The sequence below is a fragment of the Elaeis guineensis genome, chromosome 5 (assembly GCF_000442705.2).
Source record: "Elaeis guineensis isolate ETL-2024a chromosome 5, EG11, whole genome shotgun sequence".
Lineage (NCBI taxonomy): Eukaryota > Viridiplantae > Streptophyta > Magnoliopsida > Arecales > Arecaceae > Elaeis > Elaeis guineensis.
In genome coordinates, this window is record NC_025997.2 from 107,150,192 (window position 1) to 107,173,635 (window position 23,444).

The following is a 23,444-nucleotide window of genomic DNA, read 5'->3' on the forward strand; positions in this document are numbered from 1 at the left end:
CAAGATTTATCACTAATGGTCGTAGCGTAATGTTTCTCTAGAAGTTAGATAAAACAATCCATGCATATGTTAAAAACAACAAATATAGATATTAAGGGTGATTTATAATCTAGATATTTTTAAGGTAATTGAAAATTATGTGTTAATTAACAAATGTTTATCCAATTAACACATGACTATGACTAATATAAAGAAGAAAAATGGTTACTTATACAATAAGTCAAGAAAATGATTCATCTTAAATGTCAATTGCTGTTTTAGAACTTGCTTATCTTTGTGTCAAAATGCCAAGTGTCAACATGAAATAACATGCAAGCCTATAAAAGCCAAAACGTGGCCAACAAGAATACAATGCACCATATTACTATCATTGCTCCTATAAGGAGATATGGGATCCTTTTCTTATCTCATATCCAATTTTGACTTAGGCCTCATTTTCATTGTTATTCCAAAATAATGGCAAGGCCTAAAGTTTGTTTTAGCTTTGCCAACTATTAGAGCACGATCCTCTAAACATTTCTTCATAGTTCCAATTTAGATTCATCAACTTTACTCTAGCTATCCCTAAATGGTAAGGCAGTGTGAAAGAACTTATTCTTTGGTTAGATAGCTGGACACCATGTTTTGACCAGTGGAATAGCCTTATACCCCAAGGAGGGATACATAGGGGAGAGAAAGGGCAGTTTAATTCTATTCCACCAAGTTGGTGGAATAAACATATCACAAAATAGGAGAAAGTTATCTCCTCTAATTTTTTGCCTTTATCCACTCTCTAAACATATAAAATGTAGGAGGGCAAATTCAACCTTCTCATAAAATCCAAATCATCATGAAATCCGGTGCATACTAAATGCAAGCACTTATTCTTTGCACTTATCCCTTCAATCAAAAGCTACCCATAGTCTATTCATCTATGATAAGCGCAAAAATATATGGGCCTAATATCAATGATCAATGTGCTTCTCTTTTATGATCTCCATCTAACACCAAATTTGATCTCTAGAAGTGAAGAAAATAATCTTCTTTGTTGGTCTTTATGGCATAAGACCAAATTTGATCTTTAGAAGTGAACCAATTTTCCATATGTGTGTGTGTGGGCGCGCGCGTGCGTGCGCGTGCAAGATTTTATGTCCCGACAAAATGGGGGGCATCCAGATCTTCCATTCTGTTTCTATAAGAAAACAAGATTAGATTGGGGTGGAGACTCCGAAATCCATCCATATAGAGAAAGTAGAAGAAAGAGGAAAGAAAAAAAAGAAGATGAAAAAAAAGAAAAAAAATGAAAGAAAGGAAAAAGAAAATTGAAAGAAAAAAGGGAAGGGAGAAAAGAGAAAGATGAAGAAAAAGGGAAAAAAAAAAAGAAGAAAAGGATGACAAACAGAAAGAAGAAAAGAAAAGAAAAGATGGTAGAAGAAAACCAAAGAAAAGAAAGAAAAAGGAAAAGAAAGAAAGGAAAAAAAAGAAAAGAGAGATAGAGAATATCTATCAGAATTTTTTATCGGATGGTTGTCAACATAGAACAGTTGTTGGGACGAGATAGCGGAGCGACCCATTCCATGAATATATGTATGTGTATGTATATATCATCTATACTATAATTATTTTCATGATAGCTAGTTCAAGCTTGCACAGCATATACATCTTTAGAGTTGGATACCACAATATTTCTTCAGTTACTGCACAATTTTCGTTTTTACAAAATTCCCATCCCATAGCAAGCTAACCATGTAAGCCATCTTCCCCCTTAAAAATCCTTATGCCAACCAAACATATCATCTTTCTCTCATGCCATATCCTTTGAACCATGCTCAAAGCTATTTCTAGTCCAGCCCTCCAAATTGAAGAAGAACAAACATACCAATTCGGTGATATTGTTCTTTTGAATGAAAGATTTGGGATTTTTTTTTTAATCAAAAGCAACCTCATATATCTTCCAAATTATTCTTTAATATAGAGCCAGCATAGGAAAAGCAAAATCCAATTATCCTCCAATATTGCATTCAGATTTCAGCCTTATTTACGTCTCAAAACAATAAACAATATTTCTGCAAAAAAATGTACACCAACAGCAGTGGCTAGTGGATATTGACATTCAGTGAGTAATCTGTGCATTAAAATTCTTGCACTTCATTTGACCAACATATCCAATTGGGATGCTTCTTCCTCGATGCTCAGCATATCAGATCATATCGTGTTTATCATACACATTCTGTACGTTGATAGAAACCCCTTGTAAGTTATTCACCTTCTCTACATCCATCAATTTCTTGAGCAAGTAATGATGGTTGGCTTTCCCCCCACATATTTAGTCTAGAAACTTGTCTATATATATTTGTTGCATGAGCCACCCCAAAATCTCCATAATGTCACCTACAAGTTTAAAATAACTGCAGTTTATATGACCTTCACAAGTCATAATATAATGTATATTGCTTCATCAAGGGAATTAGCAGAAAATAATAGATGCTATAATCTATTATGCATCCATGGGCAGTTGCTAATAGAAAAGTTCAGTCTAGACAATCAAGTGAAACTACTTGCGTACAGTGCCTAGGTGAGAAAGTTTAAGATGGCAGGAATGAATCTATGACAGTGCAACAGTTCATCTAGCATGTATAAACACACACAAAAAAAAAAAAAAAAATCTTTTTATCAATTCAAAAGAATGGAGTTCAGGTAAGCAAAACAAAATTACAAAAGGCCTCTCTGCCCACTTTATAGTGTGTGTACAGTTGGGCATACTTCATCATGGGGCATGTTTCTTGAGGCATTTCGGTGCAAAAAAAATGGTATTAGAGTACAAGAATTGTAAATTCTAAAACCGTACTTTGTAATGCATGGGCCGGTGTCGCCTATTCCGGCCTCTTCGTGCACTAGAAATGCTAGTAATCAAGGAACTACCAAGAGCACATGTACTTTTACATCCCATGAGTTTTAGGCCAAATTTTTTGCATAGAAACATTAATCTACCCTTATCATCCCCACTTACCAGTTGTATGTGGAGTGCTTGCTCCCGGGACAAAATAGCATACAGATGCAAAGCTTGAAACTGCGAATCTGTCAACTGCCTTTGTTCCTCTGACTCTTCTTCCGAGATACAGTTCCCGCAAGCTTCATTTCTGGTTGTTCCAAAGGTGACCCTCATAAGTCCCATTGCCTTAGGATCCTCCATTGTGATAGTATCAAACACAAAAGAAAAGTTCCCAAATGCCAAATCTGGCTCCTTAAATAGATCCAAGAGAATGTCACTGCAAAATCTCAAGTTCTTCTGCAAGCACTTCTTAGGATCAGCACTCCCATTAGTTCTACTTCTTGAGGCATGAAGAATACATGATGCTTCTCTTAATCCACTCAAGAAAGCTCCGTGCATTGTAGCTGGATATTCTCTAGTTGTTGCTTCCCCCGCAAAAAAGAGTCGTCCCCCAACATTCTCAGCGAGAATATCATAATCACTACCAGATGACCCAACTCTGACATGGGAGTATGAACCATGACAAAGAGGATCGCTGCCCCATCTTGTACAAACTGTTTGAATTGGATCAGGAACTTGAATACCTCTTGGACCATATATACCTGCATTGTCATGGAGCCAAGACTGGAGATGAGTACAAAAACACTAACATTTAGGGCTCGTTTGGTTTGTGAGAAGAAAATGCCTCCATTGGAATGTTTTTCTCAGGAAGTTGATTCCTAAGGATATGATGTTTGGAAAAGTAGTTTTGCCATATTTGGTTGACTATAAGAAAGTTTCACATATTCCAGAGTGCCTTATATTTGGTTGAGCATCTATTTTTTTTAGGAAAGCTGTATAAAATACTTATTATATCCTTAATAAAGGAAAATTCTTACCTCATTCTATTTATAGCTTTAGGAGCACTTTCGAAAAAAAATTCCAAATTCTCTTCTCATGGGAAAGCCAAAAACCTATGTCCTACATGGATTTTTCTTTTCCATGAAAGATGGGAAGTTTATTCCCATAGGAATACCACTTTTCAATCTCGCTCCTTTGAAGACTCCAATCAAATAAGAGAGGTTCCTTCATTTTTCTATTGACCACACCTTTGCCCATCCTATTCCCGTGAACCATATCAGTCCTTAACGCTCAGAGAACAATGTGCAAATGAAAAAATGCAAGGAATTTGGAGATGGGTAAATTAGATTAAGGATCAGTTTGTTACGAGTTTTGATGTTAAATTCAAGAAATTTCAGTGTTTTTTACTTTCAATAAGAACTTAGTAAATGGTTCAGAAAAATTATGCTCAATTCTGAAAAATAAACGATCAAAGCGAAGTCAGACAAAAGGATGCTTTAGAATTAATACCTCTAAGAATCCCAAGAACTCGGTGAAGCAAAATGACCGGATCAGTGGATTCAAAAGTCAATGCAGCTTCTCCTGCCACCAATGCAATAAGCACTGGACCTCCAGAAACAGTATGATAACTATAGAACAGGAAGAATTCACCACGCTTGCGTCGATCCTTGTTAAGACAACCAAATGTATCAAGTTCCTCGCTCCAAAAGGCATAAGGAAAGACCATGACCACTTTGTTCAGCAACCCAAAACCTAATCTCTTAATAGCCTCCAGCTTCCGAGATGGCAATTCAGGATGAAACTGGATATTCTCACTTTTCAAGACACCAAGTGGCACAGTGCAGAGCACCATATCGGCCTGAAACACTTGTCCACCAGCAGCAACCACCTCCACTCCCCCTTCTCCATACTCTATCCTTGTTACCGTCTTTCCATACAATATGGGTACATCCTCACACAGTGCACTGATCAATCTCCAATTGCCTCCAGCAAGGAAGCAGTGATCTCCACCCATCTCATAGGGATCATCCTGATCCCAGTAGGCCAGCGAGAGCTCCGTGAGGCACCCAGCATTCGCGTACTCCAAATTCGCGAGGTGCCAATCAAGAAGCTCCCTCTCTTCGCCGCTCCTCGCCACACCATACAACTTCCAAAGCCTTTCGATTGCCGAACCCAATGAAATGCCACTGGCAAACTCTCCCAGAACCTCTCTCAGCTGAGTAGCCTTGTCGAGGAGCTTGTTGAACACGAAATCTACCTCAAGATCCAATTTTTCATCGACATCTCTCCCGTCCGGCCAGAACAGAGGGCACCTGTCCCTGATCTTGTGGAGCGGAACGCCGAGCTGCCTAGCCAGGACACCAAGCGGGTTCGCATGAATGCCGGTGATGACACTACCGCCGAGATCAACGGCAGCAAAGTTCCCTTTCTTACCCATCTTCATGGTGTAAACTCTGCCGCCGGGCCGGTCCCTGCCTTCCAAAACCAAGACTTTGAAGCCAAACCCGAGAAGCTGCCGCGCCGCTGCCAGTCCGGCGAGGCCCGCCCCCACGACGACGACCGACCCCTTATCGTGCTCCTCGTGGAACTGCGCCTGGATGGCGGGCGACACGCCGAAGTTGATGTAACCCCGCTCGGAGAGGAAGTCGTAGGCGCGGGAGATGAGGTGGTCGTAGTCGCTGCTGACGGTCTCGCGGATCTGGGACTTGGAGAGGAAGGAGCGGACGTTGGCGCGCCAACGGGCGAGGATGTGGTTGCGGACGACGATGTAGTCGTTCTGCTCGGCGGAGGAGGGGGCGGCGACCCCGGCGGCGAGCTCGGAGTCGAGGAGGGCGTCGATGGGGAAACCGAGGGAGAGGGCGATCATGGCCTCGGTCTCGGTCTCGCGCTGGCGCTCCTCGAGGGTCTTGTTGCGCTTCCGCGAGGGGAGGGGACCGCCGAGTTGGTCGTGGAGGAGGGCGTCGAGGCGGGACTCATCGTAGTTGGTCGGCTTCACCGAGCGCCGCCGCGGCGGGCGGCGGGGGGCGGAAGGGGGTGGCGGGGGGTCCATCGGCGGCGGGGATGGGTGGGATCTTGGTGGGATTGGGAGGGGAATTTGGGAGGCGAGGAGGACAGCATTCGAAGAGGAGGGCGGAAGGGGGCGGTTGCGCTCACCGGAAGGTGAGCGTAAGGCTACGGGGTGAACAAGTTCTCTTTCAGCTCATACTGGATAAGTTCATACTTCCCTGCAAGAAAGAATGCACGGAGAGGAAGAAAGAGAGGCTCAAGAAGAAGAAAAATGGTTTTCACGTGATAACCATGGATTTATCTCAAAATTGCATGGACGTAGAATCGCGAATTATGCAGAAATGTTCCTCTTTTAACTTTTACGTTTTTTTCCTTTTTTTTTAGCAAAAGAATCTATTTTGGACTTCGTTCAATTGTGATGCCCCTGGGAACAAATAAATATAAATATTTAGCTTAATATATATTAAAATAGATAGATGTACTACAGATATACAAGTTGGTGGTAGCATGCAAGTATTCTTATAAATACTTGACAGCATAGGGATATTACTGATGTGGTATTTTTTTTTTAATAATAATATGACAAAATTCAACATGGACCTTTTCCACAAAATACAGATATGGCTAGCTCTTTTTTTGTAAATTTAATAATACAGATGTGGTATTATCTGCAAAATCCCATTCAAGTATAAATAATTTCAAAAAATCAATCCACTTTTTATTTCTTTTATAAATATTTGACAACAATGTCTGTTAAATCTTTCTTTGTCATAAATGAGAAGGCAGTTTGATGTATACATAATGTATGTTAATACACATACAATACATCTTTATGGATATAGGGTAAAATTTTTGTTATAGTCATCTTAGCACCAATTTAATTGTCAAGTCTGAAATGGACATCTCTTTTTGAAAAAAAAAATTTTTTTTCTCTTTTCGATAAAAAAAATTAAAAAATAAATTTTTTTAAAAAAAATATTCTATTGGATGATACTAAAACATCTAGACTACCATTGAACATTTTTTAGTATTGAATTAGTTAATCATAAAGCCTCTCTCATGTTTTTTTGCCTTTCATTGGATGGCATCAAAATATCTAAATTGTCCTTAGTCCTTACCCTCAATTGAAGTGGATTTTGACTTTGAATTAGTCTTGGGCCTCTATCAGATACTGCTGCATAATCCCCTAATCATCATTTGGCAGTAAGTTCCATCACTCCCAGGTGAGAACCTCTTCTATATATTAATTTAGAAAATCAGCACTAGAGATTAATAGTAAAGAAAGGTCACAATAAGCTTCCATCAATTTTCTTCATGTGATTTTTTTGGTTTATCTAGTTGGTGATTCTTATTATACTTTTATATGTATCTTTATAAACAAAAAATTAAATGTATATCGATATCGCCAAATCTGATTAATAAACCATTATTTTGTATGTGCATGTGTATGCTTATTAGTTCTATCTTTTGTTTTATCAAGTACACAGATAACTTTTTTGATGCCTATCAATTTGTTGTCAAGCCATTAGATTCTAAGAGTGATAGTGCTAAGCTTTGTTTGTTTTATGTGCACAATGAAAATATAACTTTGTTAAGATTTTATATATGTATGTGTGTGCTTATTAGCTCTGTTTTTTATTTTACCAAGTAAACAAAGATTAGCGTTTTATGATGTCTATCAATTATCAAGGTCATTAGACTCTCAAAGTGATAGTGCTAAGCTTTATATGTTTTACATGAGCAATGAAAATATAATTTTCTTAAGGCTTTTTAAAGTTTTTCTTGGAGTTGAGATGTCACCATTAATATTTGCCTATTCAAACTTTTTCTTATTGGCTTGTCAAATGCTTGACTCATTTGATTTCAAGTTCTTCATCACCAATTTTCCATTAAATCCATCAGCCTCTTTTGCCATTTAGAATTGTCTACTTGTTTGTATTCATTGGTAAATTAGATTTATATTGTTCAAGCCCCGTAGTGTTATTGTGCTTCCTACAATCTGGACATGATCAGGAGCTAAGAATCTCATAATATTTGCAAAAACACCAAGACACATCAAAGAATGGAAGTAGAGACTCGATGACGCTAAAAAAAGATAAGTTTCATGTCTAAGATCAATCCAAGTATGAAACTTATCCATTAAAGAGGTAACGAAATAAATTAAATCATGACATTTTCAAATGTAGCAACTGTTTTGGTGGATTAATTAACTGCAAATAAAGAACTGAGATTATTAAACATATTATATAAAAAAGGTTCCATCTACTACACCTCTTTGTATGTATAGTTGGATATTTTTTAATCTAATATATGATAATGTAGAGGTGTGGAAGGAGCATCTAGGATTGAGTACAGTAGAGATGACAAGATGGATTTGAAGATGGAGGAAAGAAAATTTGGAGAAGATGTGGGACTTGGAAATGAGGATAAAGAAGAGGATTTCAAGAAGATTGATCAAATAGATTAACCATGTAGGAATTGAAGAAGATAACTAACTGCTATTAGAAAAAGAGAGAAATTTTGATTGTTATGATAGAGGAGAACATAACTTTGAAATTGCTAAAGCAGAGAATGCATCAAATTTAGATAGGTATGGCATATTAGAGAATTACAAAGGAGCAGATAGAGTTCTATGTAAAAAGAGCACTTTTAGGAATTTAATGTAATTTAAATGCTTTCTTTGGTAGATACATATGATCCTCTTTTACCTTCTAGAAGATCTATAATATGAGCATTAGCAATTGCAAAAAGGATAAGCTTTAGATAAAAGTTGGATGATTAAACCTAAGGCTCTAAGTCAACGTAAGTATAGCTTGCTAGAAAATTTAAAAGTTGATTTTCCTCATGTTTATGTAGTTGAAGTCAAAATCAAAAGTAACATCACCAAAAGCTTGATGTCATAAAGACAAGGATGAAGAGTGACAGATTCATCCATGATCCATAAAATAACTTACTTCTAAGCAGATCCTTCAAGCATGCAGACTATAGACTTAGGGCATGTTTGGTAGGGAGGAATTATATTTTGAAATGAGAATGAAAATGAGAATGAGTAACTTCTTTCCAGTTGTTTGATTGGAGAAAGTCTCATTTCTATTGTAATTTTAAAAGATAATGGGAATGCTCTAGTTCTCCAAAACTCAATCTCTAAATTTTTTTGATATTTAAACATCAATTCAATGCTAATTTTTATTTATAAATTAAATATATTTAAGGATATGATTATTCTGACTTCCATTCTAATTTATTACTGTTCCAATTTCATTGGCGGAGAAACTCATCTGACAACTTGGATTGGGTTTAGTGTTGACTAAATGGAACCATCAATACATATACACTGGCTTATTTGAACATTTTATAAAGAGTGTGCGAATTTTGTTGAGGTAGATTCAACGATAAGCGACGAATTGGAATTTTGTAATTTTGTAAGAAGACAAGGCTGATGTAGAAAACTGGGTAAAAAAAAAAAAAAAAAATCATTTGAACGTTCCGTAAAGAAGAATCCGCGGGAACCGTCTCAACTTTGCGTCTCCGCACCCTCCATTTGTCTTCCTCACTGCTTGTCCTCTACGCTTGATGACCGTAATTTTAACTCTAGGCCTAACCCTTCTATCATGCAAAGAATCCGATCTTTTTTTTTTGGAGCTTGAAGCCATCAATCCTATTAAAAAAAGGTTCTTCTCCTTGTCTTTTCTATAATCTCAATCCCTACATATCTGTTCTTGTTCTCATGCCCTTCTGCTTGCAGCTGATAATTGCAATTGGGATTTTTGGGAACAACTCGGTCTTTTTGCTCTACTTGTCGGACTTCTATTGAAATTTGAACTTTAATTTGAAAGCATAGTAATGCAATCACTTTTATGACTGATTCAAATTCCTCAGTGTTGGCTTCATTTTAAGCTAAAAGGAATTTGAGTTTTTAGTTATTGGGTGCCTGCTTGTGTGTGCTTTGGTTTTTTCTGTTTTGCCACCTCGAAGTTTGAGTGAAATGGGAAGATTATGTTCTGTCTTTTTAATTTTTTCCTCGATTTTAATCTTTGGTGGTCACTACTTCGAGGGAGGATCAGCAACAACGGTCACATATGATAGCAAAGCACTTGTAATCGATGGCAAGAGGAGGTTACTGTTTTCAGGCTCGATTCACTACCCTCGGAGCACACCTGAGGTAATCTTAGTTCCCATTGTTTTCCAATAGTATTGCTTTACTGCCGATATCCTACTAATATGTTCTTAAGGTTTTTGGTGGGTTGGTGATGGTTTAGGTGTGGCCAGAACTTATCAGGAAATCCAAGGAAGGGGGACTCGACGTAATCGAAAGTTATGTCTTCTGGAACTACCATGAACCCGTGCGAGGACAGGTTTAGAATGTTGAAGATGTTGCTTTTATGCATTTTTCTCCTTTTGAAATGCTTATTTATCTTGAGTCTGACTGCTTATTTTTGGTAAACGCTTACAGTATTATTTTGAAGGAAGGTTTGATTTGGTGAAGTTTGTGAAGATGGTCCAGGAGGCAGGACTTTTTGTGCATCTGAGGATTGGCCCATATGCTTGTGCTGAATGGAATTATGGGTTTGTACCTTGTGATTTCTTTTTCTATGTAGGACAGCTATGTAGCATTCTGTACTTGTTCAGAGGTGTAAAAAGTGTTCTGGCAGCAGAGGTATTCACTTAACTACATTTATATGTAGTTATCACAGAATTCTGTGATGAATAATTGCAGTGGTAACAATTTATTTATTTATTTTTTATTTTGAAAGAAAGGGAGGATAACAATGTATATAGCCCAATGATTCAAGCACTGCATTGCTGCATTCAGTACGGTTGCAATTTTAATGTCATTTCAGGGGCTTCCCTATGTGGCTGCACTTCATTCCTGGGATTCAATTTCGGACCACTAACTCACTATTTAAGGTATATTTTCGTCTTAATACTATTTGCCTCCCTTTTCAAAATATGTCAATATGCTAAAATACGCTTTCATCATGGAAGCCTGTTTTGCAAAAGCTCTCTTTCCTTCCACCGACTGATAAGAGTCCTGTGGTATTGGTAACAGAACGAGATGGAGCGGTTTCTTGTAAAGATCGTGACTCTTATGAAAGAGCAAAACTTGTTTGCATCACAAGGTGGGCCTATCATTCTTTCACAGGTGAGCCAATCCTGTCCATAACATCACAACCACTTAAAACAGTTAAACAGTATGTGTTTGGAGATATAGTTTGTTGAAGCTGAGATTATGCTATCAGTTGGGGATTCGTTTTTTGCTACTTCTGCCTCTTTGTCAAGTAATGCTGACTTGTTTCCAGAAGTGACATAATTTTAGAAACATCCCTGTTGCATTAAGCTGATGATTTTCTAGGTTGGATTTAATTGCTGCAAGCTTTAGCTGTACCAGGCTGTTGATGACTAATCAACTGGCAGGCCTCAATGTAGAGAGGAAAGTTGTGTGGAACTTTAAATAGTTGGAGCACTAACAACAGGATATAAATTAGCATTTTTTTAATTAGAGATAAGTCACAAGACCAACATTAGAGAACTGGAGAGCCCAGACACCATGTACATAATTTAGGAATAGAAATATGAAGATATTGAGGTAGATATGTGGTAAAACTATGAGAGCCTAATGCTTTACATTTATAGAAGTTAAAGAGAAGGGAACTGGTCAAGTCGATTTGATAATATGCAATGAATGAAAGAGATAGAACTTTTGAGATGTTTGGTTTTGCATTGAGTGGTCTGAAGATTATTGGGATATCACTCAGCAAAATTTCAATTAAAGTTGCCGTGTAGAATCAGTGGCAGCTTATAGGGATGGAGGATATTACTATGTATAAAAGCGAACACAATATTTGGATTCACAAGATTCATACTTGTTGGTTCCAACAATAACTATTATTCTTCTGAATGCAATTCTAAATGTTTTCACCTTCAAATTTAATTAGTATCTAGTGCAAAGTTTACATAGAGATTGTACGACATATTTTAGTAGTTTATATTGTCATTTCCACATTTTCTAGTCATAGTGATTTATTGAAATTCTAAAGCAAAGTGACATGCTGACTGCTTTTTGTAAGGTTAGATGCCTCAACTAGGTTGTTAGAAAGGATGAGCGAAATTTTGTACTCCAGAGGCCCATGCTAGATGCAATTAGTTGCATCTAGTTTTTGAACTTTTATTTTCAAAGCTCAGAGGATGTGTAGAAGACAATATTATATGTTCTAAATGATTCTATTGAATATTCTCATGATTAGATTTCATTTATTTGATATATAAATTTGAGTCTTTCTTCATTTGGTTAATATTTTATAATGAGATTATATTTCATCTGGCCAGTCATCCTCCATTGTAGTTCTTCATGGACATATAGCTACATAAATCTTTCTGATTGATTTTGTTATAAAAATAGATGTCCTATGCATTTTTCTTTCTTTCTTTTTTTTTTTAAAAATTGTTATTGGCCTCTAGCTTATTTATGTAGAGGGCAAACTTATTATTCATTTCTTAAATTATTTACTGATGGAATTCTGTTGGTGTTTGTTTAACAGGTTGAAAATGAATATGGTAATGTTGAATGGGCATATGGGATTGGTGGAGCTTTGTATGTGCAGTGGGCTGCATCTACCGCTGTTGCTCTTAATACCACTGTTCCTTGGGTCATGTGCCAGCAAGAAGATGCACCAGACCCAATTGTAAGCATGGTGTCCTTTTTACTGTTAGAATGTTAAGTGTTATCCCAGAGATACGATGCTTTTCTTTGTTTGTAACAGCCCAATTTTTAGGTAACAGAGTAAATTATTTGTTTGAGATGATGGGAACCTTGTAACCTCATGTATGACTCAGTTCATGAGTTCTTTTCTAAGGCTTTCTTCTAAAGTATGTTGCATCAGACATTAAACAAAACGATAAAATTTCTGTATAATCATGCAGATGTACTGTCCACCTTACTAAATAAATGTGGTATTTAATGAATGAATAACTTCTTATTCCTAACCTATACCCCAGTGATAAGTAAAATATATTGTCAAGCTCTCTGCCTTCCCACTTCTGTTTCAATGCTCTTGGCTAACTTGAATAAAGGATAACAAAAGATTTATGGTTTTTCTAATGTTCATTTGCTATCTTGCTCCTACTCTACTTCCCAGTTCCAGCTTCTAGGGTCCCAACATTGCATGAACAGTCAAGCCCAGTGAATTGGCTGGTGCAGAAAGAATGGCATTATTAGATTCTTATAGCATTAGAAACTGACTGGAGATTCACTAAGGAAGACATTTTGCATTATATTGATGGAGTTCATTGTCTTCTATAACATTGTTTCCTCACCCATAAAAATGTGACTAGCAGGGCATGCAACATGATTAGCGGGGGCATACAACATTTTTTTTTTTTCATTTCTCTAATTCTATTAGTTCACTAATGAAAATGTATATTAAGAATCAAGGATGTCTATCTTTTTCTTCAGAGAACAATTAAATATGACATTTATTAATCTATTGATTTTGAAATCAACTTTTGATAATTGTCAACCTGTTTGTCATGTGTTGTCCTAGAGTTAGAGCAGTGGTTCCACTTTTACCTATTTACTCTCCTAGTTTTTGCCTTACAAATGGAACAGACTTGATAATTAGCAATTTAGCAATGGAGAAGCCTTGAGCATTTGTATTATTCTTCCTTTTAAAGCTTTTGTGGTGCAAAATACATTTCAAGATCTGGATATATTAATTCTTCTGTAATTCAGGATGGATGCATCTGTTCCATTTGATATATGTAATGTTATAGTCCATTTCTAGTATTGATCAGATTCATTTGCTACATTTCATCCATTGTGGCTGTGCAATGAAGTCGCTATGGATTTCATAGTCGCTAGATAATGAATTGACTTTCTTCCTTTTTATTAAAAGCTATGTATTCATGGTGCAGATAAATACATGCAATGGTTTTTACTGTGATAGATTTACACCAAATTCTGCTTCAAAGCCAAAGATGTGGACAGAGAGCTATAGTGGATGGTAACATTTTACACCTAGCTCTTAGTAGTTGTAAAATAATTCAAAGAGATTGCGAAAAAAGGACAAAAAGCAGTTCTAAAAGAGTTATTATTAAATTTTTGCTTATTCATGTTGTTGCAGGTTCCTATCTTTTGGCTATGCAATTCCTTATAGACCTGTAGAGGACCTTGCTTTTTCAGTTGCTCGTTTTTTCGAAACAGGAGGCACTTTCCAAAACTATTACATGGTAAAACCATGACCAGATCATGACATACAGTTTCTAGACAATATGCTTGAAAGGATTATACATGACAGCTCATACATAGTTGAAGTTGCTAATTGCAGTATTTTGGAGGAACAAATTTTGGACGGACAGCTGGAGGTCCTTTGGTTGCAACAAGTTATGACTATGATGCTCCAATTGATGAATATGGTACTATCCAACTATTAATATCTGATATGCTCCATAGCTTCCCTTTTTTTTTTTTTTTGTATTTTCTGAATTTTCAGAAGAAACTTAGTGTCAATTTTGCTCAACCTTATTTGAGCATTATAGATCATGGTATGACCAACTATAAATAAGAACATCTGACGAAAACTGATTAGGCTCACAATAGGCCTCCATGGCTTGGTTCTAAATTTCTGGTCAGCATATGAAAATCCTTAATGCTAATGTAATTAAAATCCATTTCATTCTATATACATGCATACGGTATGATGTACACTTCTAGCTAATGACAGCTTTAAGAGAAAATACTATCTAATGACAGTTACTAACTGTAATAAGTATTATGCACAGCATGGATGTCAATAATTCCAAGATCATTTATATAAAGGAAAATATATACATGTATATGCATGTATATATTCAAGCAAATATGCATAAATACGTACACACAAATGCACATGCTCATAACATGGTTTGTGCATTGATCACAGTTTACTGATCTTATTGTGCTGTAAAGTTAAAGCTCAATGCTACTTAATCTTACAAGAGAGAATATCTTGCAGGTTTTCTTAGGCAGCCAAAGTGGAGCCACCTACGAGATCTGCACAAGGCCATAAAGATTTGTGAAGATTATTTGGTTAATTTAGATCCGACTTACATGTCAATTGGTTCAAATTTAGAGGTAACCATGCTAATCAAATATTTTGAGCATTACCATTATTAAAGAATATCTTTCTCTCATTTGATTCTATGAAAGCCCTTTTAACTTTACATGTCTAAGAAAAATTAGTAGTACTGTAATCTTACTGATTTTTATCCAATGTCTGAACCTGAAGAAATTTCAAGATAACAGGTAATCAAATAAAGTGCATGACTTAATATGCACTAGTAGTACTGTAATCTCACTATGTCATATTTGAATCCTTCTAAACATCTGATTTCCATTGCACATGCTCAATTACCACATAATTTTTTTTATTCCTTTTATCACAGTTTCAATCAATTTCTGTGATCTCCCTTTCCTATCTTTCTGGATTCTCTCCTAAGTGGATTTCCTATTCTTGTTGTTATGCTAGTCATACTCTTTTGATTAACTTCATGTTTATCTGTTAGTGGTGCAGCCTTAGATGCAGAAGCCTTGCAGCATACCTATCTCACTGGTCTTGTAATTGTATTCCATGATTGTAATTATTAGCAATGTTGTTCTAAATCCTAAATTTCTTTTGTTCAGTTTCCCAAAAGCATTAAAATTATCCATTTCTTGTTATTAACAATTCTATGAAATGCATGTTGTGAAGACTTTTCTTCTTTTATGCCTTTTTGTTGACACTGTATCTTTATAGTTCTCACTCTACTAGTATCATTTCGAATAGTAAAAGAAACTGGATCATGCATTAATGAATCATTTATGCCATTTTTTTGAATCACTTTCCTTATATTCCTGAAAGCAGTTCATTATTTTTATCTTGCTACATTACTATGTAAAATAGTTCTTTTTGAACATTTTTAGTATCAAACTATCAATACTTTCTTTATGATTTGTTTTCCTGCCTTTTCTCAAATGAAATAATGATAACCTTTTCCTATTCTGGCATGCTAGGCACATATCTACAATGGAACAGCAGGATGTGCTGCATTTCTTGCTAACATTGACCATAGTTTAGATGCAAATGTGTCATTCAATGGAAACTTATATACTCTTCCTGCTTGGTCTGTTAGCATTCTTCCAGACTGCAAAAATGTCATTTTTAACACTGCAAAGGTATGGTATAGTGATTATATGTTCCCGTTTTACTTACTATATTCAATACATATATGAGTTTTTCATTTGACAAGGCTATCCCCATCTCCATATGGTACAAAGTTGCTTGCTATAGAGTTTAACCAAGTAGAAAAGAGAAAAGTATATGTGTACAATCAGTAAATGACACAAAACTCAATGAGTGCCAAAGTTGCTACTATATTCAGCACATGTATCACTTTTTCAATTGTCAAAGCTATTCCCGTCAACATCTGGTACAAAGCTGCTCAATGTAGAGTTTCACCCAAGTATAAATGATAACTAAAGCATATGTGTAGAATCAGGAAATTATGCCAAGCTCAATGAATGGTAAGGTACCTTGCAACTTCTATGAACAGACTTAGGCAGTTAGGCCTATTACTCACTGAGAAATCAATAGATGTTGACCATCGAGAGCTAACTTATCAAGAGAGGTTACTATTTTCCCCTAGATAATATCATTCAATGAATCCAATACATGTGTAGAGAACAATTCCCACAGATGTAGCTTTTGTTATTTTTGGATATTGGTCTTAACGTTTATAGACATGATTTTCTTGTTCATAGTTCGTACATGCTATTCAATCAATGTGCTAATATATACTCACCATGGGTGGTGAAACTGCTATTGTCTGTCACAAAAGCTAGTTCAGTAACCGATGCATATCCTATATGAATTTATGTTTACCATATGCAGTTTCACTCTTTTAGAAAATTTATAGATGGATTATGTGTTATGGAGTCCTAATTGTATATGTATTGCTTATTCCCTAGTGACATGATGCATTATTTCCAATAATTTCTCATCCCATGAAATCAAAAACCATGATCGACTTTGTGTTGACTATGTGAAGGTTCAAGACATTGTGTGAAGGATTTTAAAAGCTTTCACTAAATTATGTGAGATGACCAGTTTTACCAGACTATTGTCCAACTCTGGTAGTTCATACAGATGACACTAATGTTCTGCTACTCTCTCTGATTTGCCATCAACCCAGTAAATTGGTGTCTGATTCTTGATCAAGGCAATTTTGGGCAAGGAAGGGTCCTTCCATGAAAGCTATAAGGCTAGTTGGAGGACTAATGCACCTACCTTATTGTAACTGAAGGTGATAAAACAGTAAAGCAAAAGATGGGTCCATTTTAGTGTATTGAAATTTTTAAAACACAATCTGTAATGGCAGGTGATACTGAAATACTTTGTTAATCAGCAGATAAGTGGTAGATTAAAGATCTAAATATTAAGTATTAAAATCAGCCAAGAACAGGTATGACTGCCATTGTATCAGGCACTGTGTCAACAAAGCAACTGATACTTTTTGACATGGCTCGTACGCCCTAGTATGGCCTGTTTTGGCCTCTAAAATTGCTCTTTTGCATTATTTTCTTATATTTTATCATCTTAATGCCATATTTTTGCCATAAATATGGTAGGACAGTCAATTTAGGTGTTCGAGTTGTGGTTCTCAATGCATGTTAAAGATTTTGTTTTCCTACTTTATTACATAACATCAAATAACTTGCAATCAGAAGTACATAGAAACATGCATTAAATTTCACAATTGGAATGCAATTAAACATTCTGGAAATTATTGAATTAATGAATGATATTGAAGATTACCAATATTAAAAATGAATATTCTAATGCTAGCATTAATTTTTAATTAAACAATAGACAATTCTCAGATTTTTCAATTTAGAAAGAGAGAGGTGGAGAGAGATTCATGAGGCTAGAACATTTTTCTAGCCTAAAAGCTCTTACTTGCCTTAATCTTGTGAAACTTGCCCTTCGATGGTTGTTGGCTACTCATTTTGATTGTTTTCACTTTGAAAATGGTGGAGAACAAGCTTAAAAAGGCATCCAAACCCCATCTCAAGCAATATCGACTAATGCTGCTTATTTTCCCTTGTTTTGGCCTTGGTATAGGTTGGTTAGGTCCTGTTCTACCATGATTTGCCTGGTTCAAGATTAACATGGGTGGTCTGGATTTGGTTCGCTTGAACCTAGGGTGTATCGATCTTGCAAAAACTATCTCTTAGCTAATATGGTATGCAACTATGTATAGACTATTACACAGTCAATATAGGCAGCTTTTGAAATATTGAGGTAAGCACAGTCTTGGTTAGTTCTGCACCACAAGCTTGGGATTATGCACCTCAAGTTGTCATGGGTTAACCTCTTAATGCCATCCATATGTACTATATGTTTTCCTAACTTCAATAATAGCATTTATTTTAAACAAATTCATTTTAAGATTTTTGTGATTTATAGTTTAATTTTTAAATAAAAGATTATTTTAAAATTTTGAAAAGATTGAATGTAAAAAGAATTTAGAACAAGTGTTGGAAATTTATTTTAGTTGAGGAAAATGAAGATACATCCCACATAATTTAGACGCACATGATGGTCGATGCAGCAAACACAGACCTTACTTTTTTTTTTTGTAATAGACATGCCTTTTTCTTAAATGTTCATTAATTGACTAAATAATTTAGAAAATTATGTTTTAAAAATAAGCAATGATAAATTGAAGAGCAAATATTTTGAGTAAATTAAAGTGTATGCTCGATAATTTATTATTGACACTGCAAGAAGCACTTATCTTAGCTAGACTGGATGGAGCTTGATAGTAATAAGTAGATAGAACCAAGTACTGGGTGGCATCATTAGCAGAGAGAACTTGATTGAAGCAGTACCTGGTGGGTATCTTCAAGGATGTTTAGAAATTGTAGAGGTTTGAGTGATGATGGACCATCTACATAGACTGAGAGAGGCCAAGATGGCTCAGAGGAATGTGATTAATTATTGAAAATTTGAGAAACCTGTTCTCAAAGACTCAAATGATGATCAACATTCTAACCCAGATGACATGATGGAAACTTGGATGTGAGAGGCCATGTGGGTTAATCTAGAGGAGCAGTGGTAGTATGATGAGATCATGAGGCAAAAAGGGCAGTTTAGGTACTCTCAGTTCAAAACAAGCGATGGCTTCAGTGTAGCAAGGCGATCACATTTACATGGGCAGCTTATCATGTTATGGAGGAGCCAGTCCCAAGAAAGTGCCAGGACATTCCACAAGCTTGAGTATCGAGATGAGATTGGATGCAATGGGTACGTTCCATGGAAAGGTAGGGAGCACCCCATTCCACAGGATCTGAATCCTCACCTTAAGCTCATTATTAGTGCTCAGGTTCAAATTCGGGTTTGCTTGGCTTGTGTTGGATCAAGCCAGTGGATAAGAGGCAATGAACAATAACAAATAATGGCATTGTGGGATGCATAGAGAAACCAAGTATCCCCACCATTGGGAATCATTTTAGACCAATGGATGGCCTAATTAATGAACCGATAGTCTTGGGAGAGCATTAAAAACCATATATACACCCTAAATTTTTAATTTTGAACCAACAGGTCTTAGGAAAGCATTAAATATCACATATAGATAGAGATGAGAAGGTTAAAAGATAAGGAGCTTATCTATGAGAAACCATGTTGGTGGTGGGCCGAGTAATAAGTAGACAACAACCAATGGGAGAATTGGAGGAGATGGGCATGATGATGCTGGAAGGTGGAGAGAGTTAGATGGTGGCATGATTTGAACTTAAACCAGGCCGAGCTTTGTCAACAAAACCTTAATCTAAGCTTGGGCTGGACCAACCCAACTTGGCCAATGTTCGGGTTAGGCTTTGATTAGGTTCAGCCATTCAGGTTTGCCCATCTAAGCTTTGATCCTACACTATCCTACAATGTTACCATTAGTGTTTGAAAAATAGTTGTTCAATTTTAATTATAGAAGTGTGACATGCTGGGTTTGTTTAAGTGAGATTTGGTGGATTGTGGGGTTTGAGTTTATTAAAAATTTGCCTCATGGTAGTCCTCCATATTAGCTAAATGCCACATCATCAAACAAGGAAAAAGATGAGTAGCAAGAATCTTTCATTTGGGCCTCTAAATCTCCTTGAGACCTCCTGCCTCTAGTGATTCTCTACTAATTTGTTTTGAGGGCTCCAAATCATGGTCCTCGTTGGATTTTGTTTCAATTACCCTTAAACCAAAAAAATCTCTTCCTTTACATCCTCAAGATTCAGAGAGATTTAGTGCAAGGGTTTTGGTTCTATTTCCCTCTATATTTATTTATTTCTTCTGAGTATACTTTAGTATTCTTCCCTTTATCTCTTTTTCCTGTGAATTACAGGAGAAAGTTATGATCAAAATAAACAACTCCTTGTTCCACAATAAATCTTTGTAATTAGAAAAGAAAGAGTATCATTGCTGACAAAATTTGCTCCCCTTTTTGAGGAGATTATCACTGGTAGAATTAACTACAATTTTTTAAATGACCACTCCATAAATTTTCTCCACCTCTCCTTTCTCACCATTTTTATGTTCTAGTTTGAGTTGTGTTTTCAATAGAAAACAACTTACAATTTCTATATAGTCTATTTGACACAGTGGAAAAGGAAGAAGAGGTGATTTGATCGATGAGGTTACACTTCAAATATCGACATGCAAATAGAAATAAATTGGATTGAAGAATCCTTCACTTGGTGAAGGAAATTCTCTCAAAAATAATTTTAAGCTATTTGATATAGCATAATTATGGAGTCTTTTGAAAGTTTCTTGCCTTTAGCTTGGTGTAGGACAAGTATAAAAATAGTTAGTTCTCTTTGAACCAATTTTTATGGGATTTATTATGAAGAAATTAACCATACTTTGAAACTCATCCATTTTTATTCAAGATTTATCACCCCATTTTTTTTAGTGACTAAATTAGGCATGGTCTCTCAATTCAGAAATTAACCATGTTGATCTGAATTGGTGTAGAACCGAGTACATTTGGCCTCTCGATTCAGGAACTAGTGCGAGCCAACCCGAACCACTCTGACTTGAGCTGAATCACTCGATTCCGCTTGGTTTGGAGTGGTTGAAAGTTAAAACCATCCCGTGATCAAAAAGAGAGGAAAAATCCATAGAATGCCATTCTCATCTTTTCTTCAAAATTGTGAAGGGAATGCGTGAATTAAATTTCGAAAATCAACACACCAATTGTAGGCACACTTGAAGAAACTTTCTTTTGATAGAGGAAGTTCTTCCAAGAATTTTTCTATTAATATATCAAAAGCGACCCTTCGTACAATGCATTGGAAGCATATAAAGGACATAATAATTCATGCATTCAACTAGCAACAAAATCATACTAGAAATAGGACCCAATAATAAGGAAACATGCTAGAATTATTCAATTATAAATATAGAAACCTGGCTGATACTGTCTTCAATAGAAAATTTATAGGAAAAGTTAAGGAAAATATTGAATCCCTTTTGCTTGCATGCTTGCTTAAGGAATGAAAACAAAATCAAATATTTGCTTGTTGAAATCTTTACCCATGAATCTGCTGGCTTCTGCAAAGTTTGGCAGGTTCAATTGGTCATTATAATTGCTGCTTACACCTTGTGCTGCATTAAGAAGGGTGGGTTTGTAAGGCTTCCAACCGGTCCTAGCACCACAAGATTAGGTTTGTAATAAAAATTTAAAATCCCTACCCTAACTAAAAGGCATTGAATGGAGCTAGTTAGCATATTCAGTTTCCAAATCTATAGAGAATGATAAAGGCTAAGGCATGTAGATCTCATATGGATCCCCATGAAAGAGGCTCTATTCAATTCATTTAGGAGAGACTATTGAATACATGGAACCACAATATTTAGCATTTGAATAAAAATATTTCCCACCATTAATAACCTTTTTCATAACCTATGCCATGCCCTTAAGTAAAATAATACACTACCATCCAAGTTGTGTTGCTTAATTGAACCATCAACAAATAAATACACTCTCCATGAACAGTGATTGTAGAAGTCAAGCTCTCACAAATTAGTATATCATGAAAAAATGCACCTTAACCATACCTTTTTGTCATTTAGGAACCTTAGAATCCTGTTGCCCAGAAATGGAGCCCAAGAGGTGGGGTAAATTGGGTCTTTTTAAATTTTAAAAGATTAGTGCACTAAAACAATGTGCTAAAGAGATCGAGTGAAGTGGGTTGATATTCAATAAAAATAAATTCAAACACAAAAGAAGGAATGCAAGTAAATGGCATAAAGAATAAGTAAAGAGAAGTAAGTACAGCAAACACAAAAATTTATAGTGGTTCGGTGCCAACCTTGCACCTACATCCACTCTCCAAGTCCCTACTTGGGAATTCAATCCACTAAATGGATTCAAAGTTACAACACGTTGGACACTCTGACCCTTGCGATCCAAGAAAGAACACTTATTTTTCGGATACAAGCCAACCCTCAACAATCCGATTCAGGGTTCAGATCAACCCAAATGAGTTTTGGAACCTCCCAAAACTCAAAAACCCAAATACAATTTCAGAAAAACAGAGTATAGGAAATTCAGCACACAATCTCTTTAGATAGATACAATGAATGCAAAATAAATATAATACTTAAGGGGAAGAAGCTTTTGCTGAACACCCTCAATGAATTCCACACTTGATTGCTGCTGGAGAGTGATTGGTGAAGTGATTGAATGTTTCTTTTCTCTCTTTTAGGGCTGAATGAGCTTTCCACAAATGTGAGCTTTGAATGCTAGCAAAACTTATGATTTTCCTCTTCAAGAGAGCTTTTATAATCACTATATACCCTTGAGAATGTCTTAGAGTTGGTTTTGAGCCATTGGAGAGTGTTTAATGCACATTAAATGCATCAAAAATGGGCTGAAAACTAGCCGTTACGCAGCTCGCCCAGAATGGGATGTCCCATGGGGCGCTCCACTGGCATTGAGACGTCCCAATAGGCCAGACAGAAAGTTCAACTTTCTATTTTGGTCTTAGGGTCTCAGGATTCGTCCCAGGTGGGTCGTCCTAATCACATGGGTCGTCTCAGATGGGTCATCCCACTGCGTGCCATGAGCCAAAATGAAGCGTGCCGCCTGCCCAACGAAAGGGGATGACCCAGATGGGTCATCCCATTTTGTTCCAACTCAATTTTTCATGCATTTAAGGTCTGAAAATTACTAGAACACTTTCAAACGCTCTCAAGTGGATTCAAATCAATTTGGACACTCTCAAAAGTCTTCAAAAATTTTTCCAACTTGCTGAAACTTCAACTTTTGGCATACTTGATAAAGTTTTTCAAACCCAATCTCTTGGACTACGTGAAACATCACAAAAATAATCTTTAAAGATAGAAAACACATTAGTAGTCCCCTCAAATGGTTTGTGATCATCAAAATCAATTTTTGGAGCAACAATCTTTCTCTTTTTGATGATGACAAAATATTTGAGTATACATAAAAAATATCTTTAAAGCTCAAAGAATTTGGGTTTGTGAAGCACTAGAAGAGTTATGCCAAGGATTCAACATAGAGGATCATGATATACATGTTTTCAGCAAACTTTAATGATTTA

General features: G+C 36.1%; 2 protein-coding genes across 4 annotated transcripts in view; one reads left to right on the top strand and one right to left on the bottom strand.

Annotated features, from left to right (window-relative positions):
• Positions 1-1,964: 1,964 nt before the first annotated feature.
• LOC105045418 (lysine-specific histone demethylase 1 homolog 2) lies at positions 1,965-6,054 on the bottom strand. 2 transcript variants are annotated; one of them, XM_010923690.4, is made up of 3 exons: positions 4,322-6,054; positions 2,990-3,573; positions 1,965-2,370 (listed from the first exon to the last, which is right to left on the bottom strand). In XM_010923690.4, exons 1-3 carry the CDS (start codon positions 5,859-5,861, stop codon positions 2,323-2,325), a joined length of 2,172 nt encoding a protein of 723 aa, XP_010921992.1. In that variant the 5' UTR covers positions 5,862-6,054; the 3' UTR covers positions 1,965-2,322. The 2 variants fall into 2 exon arrangements, with proteins under 2 accessions (XP_010921992.1, XP_010921991.1); XM_010923689.4 differs by lacking the exon at positions 1,965-2,370 and having other exon boundaries at positions 2,573-3,573.
• A 3,447-nt stretch (positions 6,055-9,501) lies between these two features.
• The window catches only part of LOC105045417 (beta-galactosidase 8), a 68,713-nt gene continuing 54,770 nt past the window's right edge, over positions 9,502-23,444 (top strand). Inside the window, exons 1-11 of one of the 2 annotated variants that reach the window (XM_073258049.1) lie at positions 9,502-9,980; positions 10,078-10,173; positions 10,272-10,384; positions 10,660-10,726; positions 10,869-10,961; positions 12,358-12,501; positions 13,730-13,818; positions 13,939-14,044; positions 14,143-14,230; positions 14,809-14,927; positions 15,846-16,007. In XM_073258049.1, coding sequence (XP_073114150.1) covers positions 9,804-9,980; positions 10,078-10,173; positions 10,272-10,384; positions 10,660-10,726; positions 10,869-10,961; positions 12,358-12,501; positions 13,730-13,818; positions 13,939-14,044; positions 14,143-14,230; positions 14,809-14,927; positions 15,846-16,007 — 1,254 coding nt within the window. In that variant the 5' untranslated portion in view covers positions 9,502-9,803. The remainder of the gene's footprint in view (positions 9,981-10,077; positions 10,174-10,271; positions 10,385-10,659; positions 10,727-10,868; positions 10,962-12,357; positions 12,502-13,729; positions 13,819-13,938; positions 14,045-14,142; positions 14,231-14,808; positions 14,928-15,845; positions 16,008-23,444) is intronic. The other variant, XM_010923687.3, reaches the window with a different exon arrangement.

Coding starts and splice junctions, on each gene's coding strand:
- LOC105045418 (XM_010923689.4), bottom strand. CDS start 5,861: ATGGACCCCCCGCCACCCCCTTCCGCCCCCCGCCGCCCGCCGCGGCGG. Junction 3,574..4,321: donor AGTTCTTGGGATTCTTAGAG/GTATTAATTCTA, acceptor ATGACAATGCAG/GTATATATGGTCCAAGAGGT.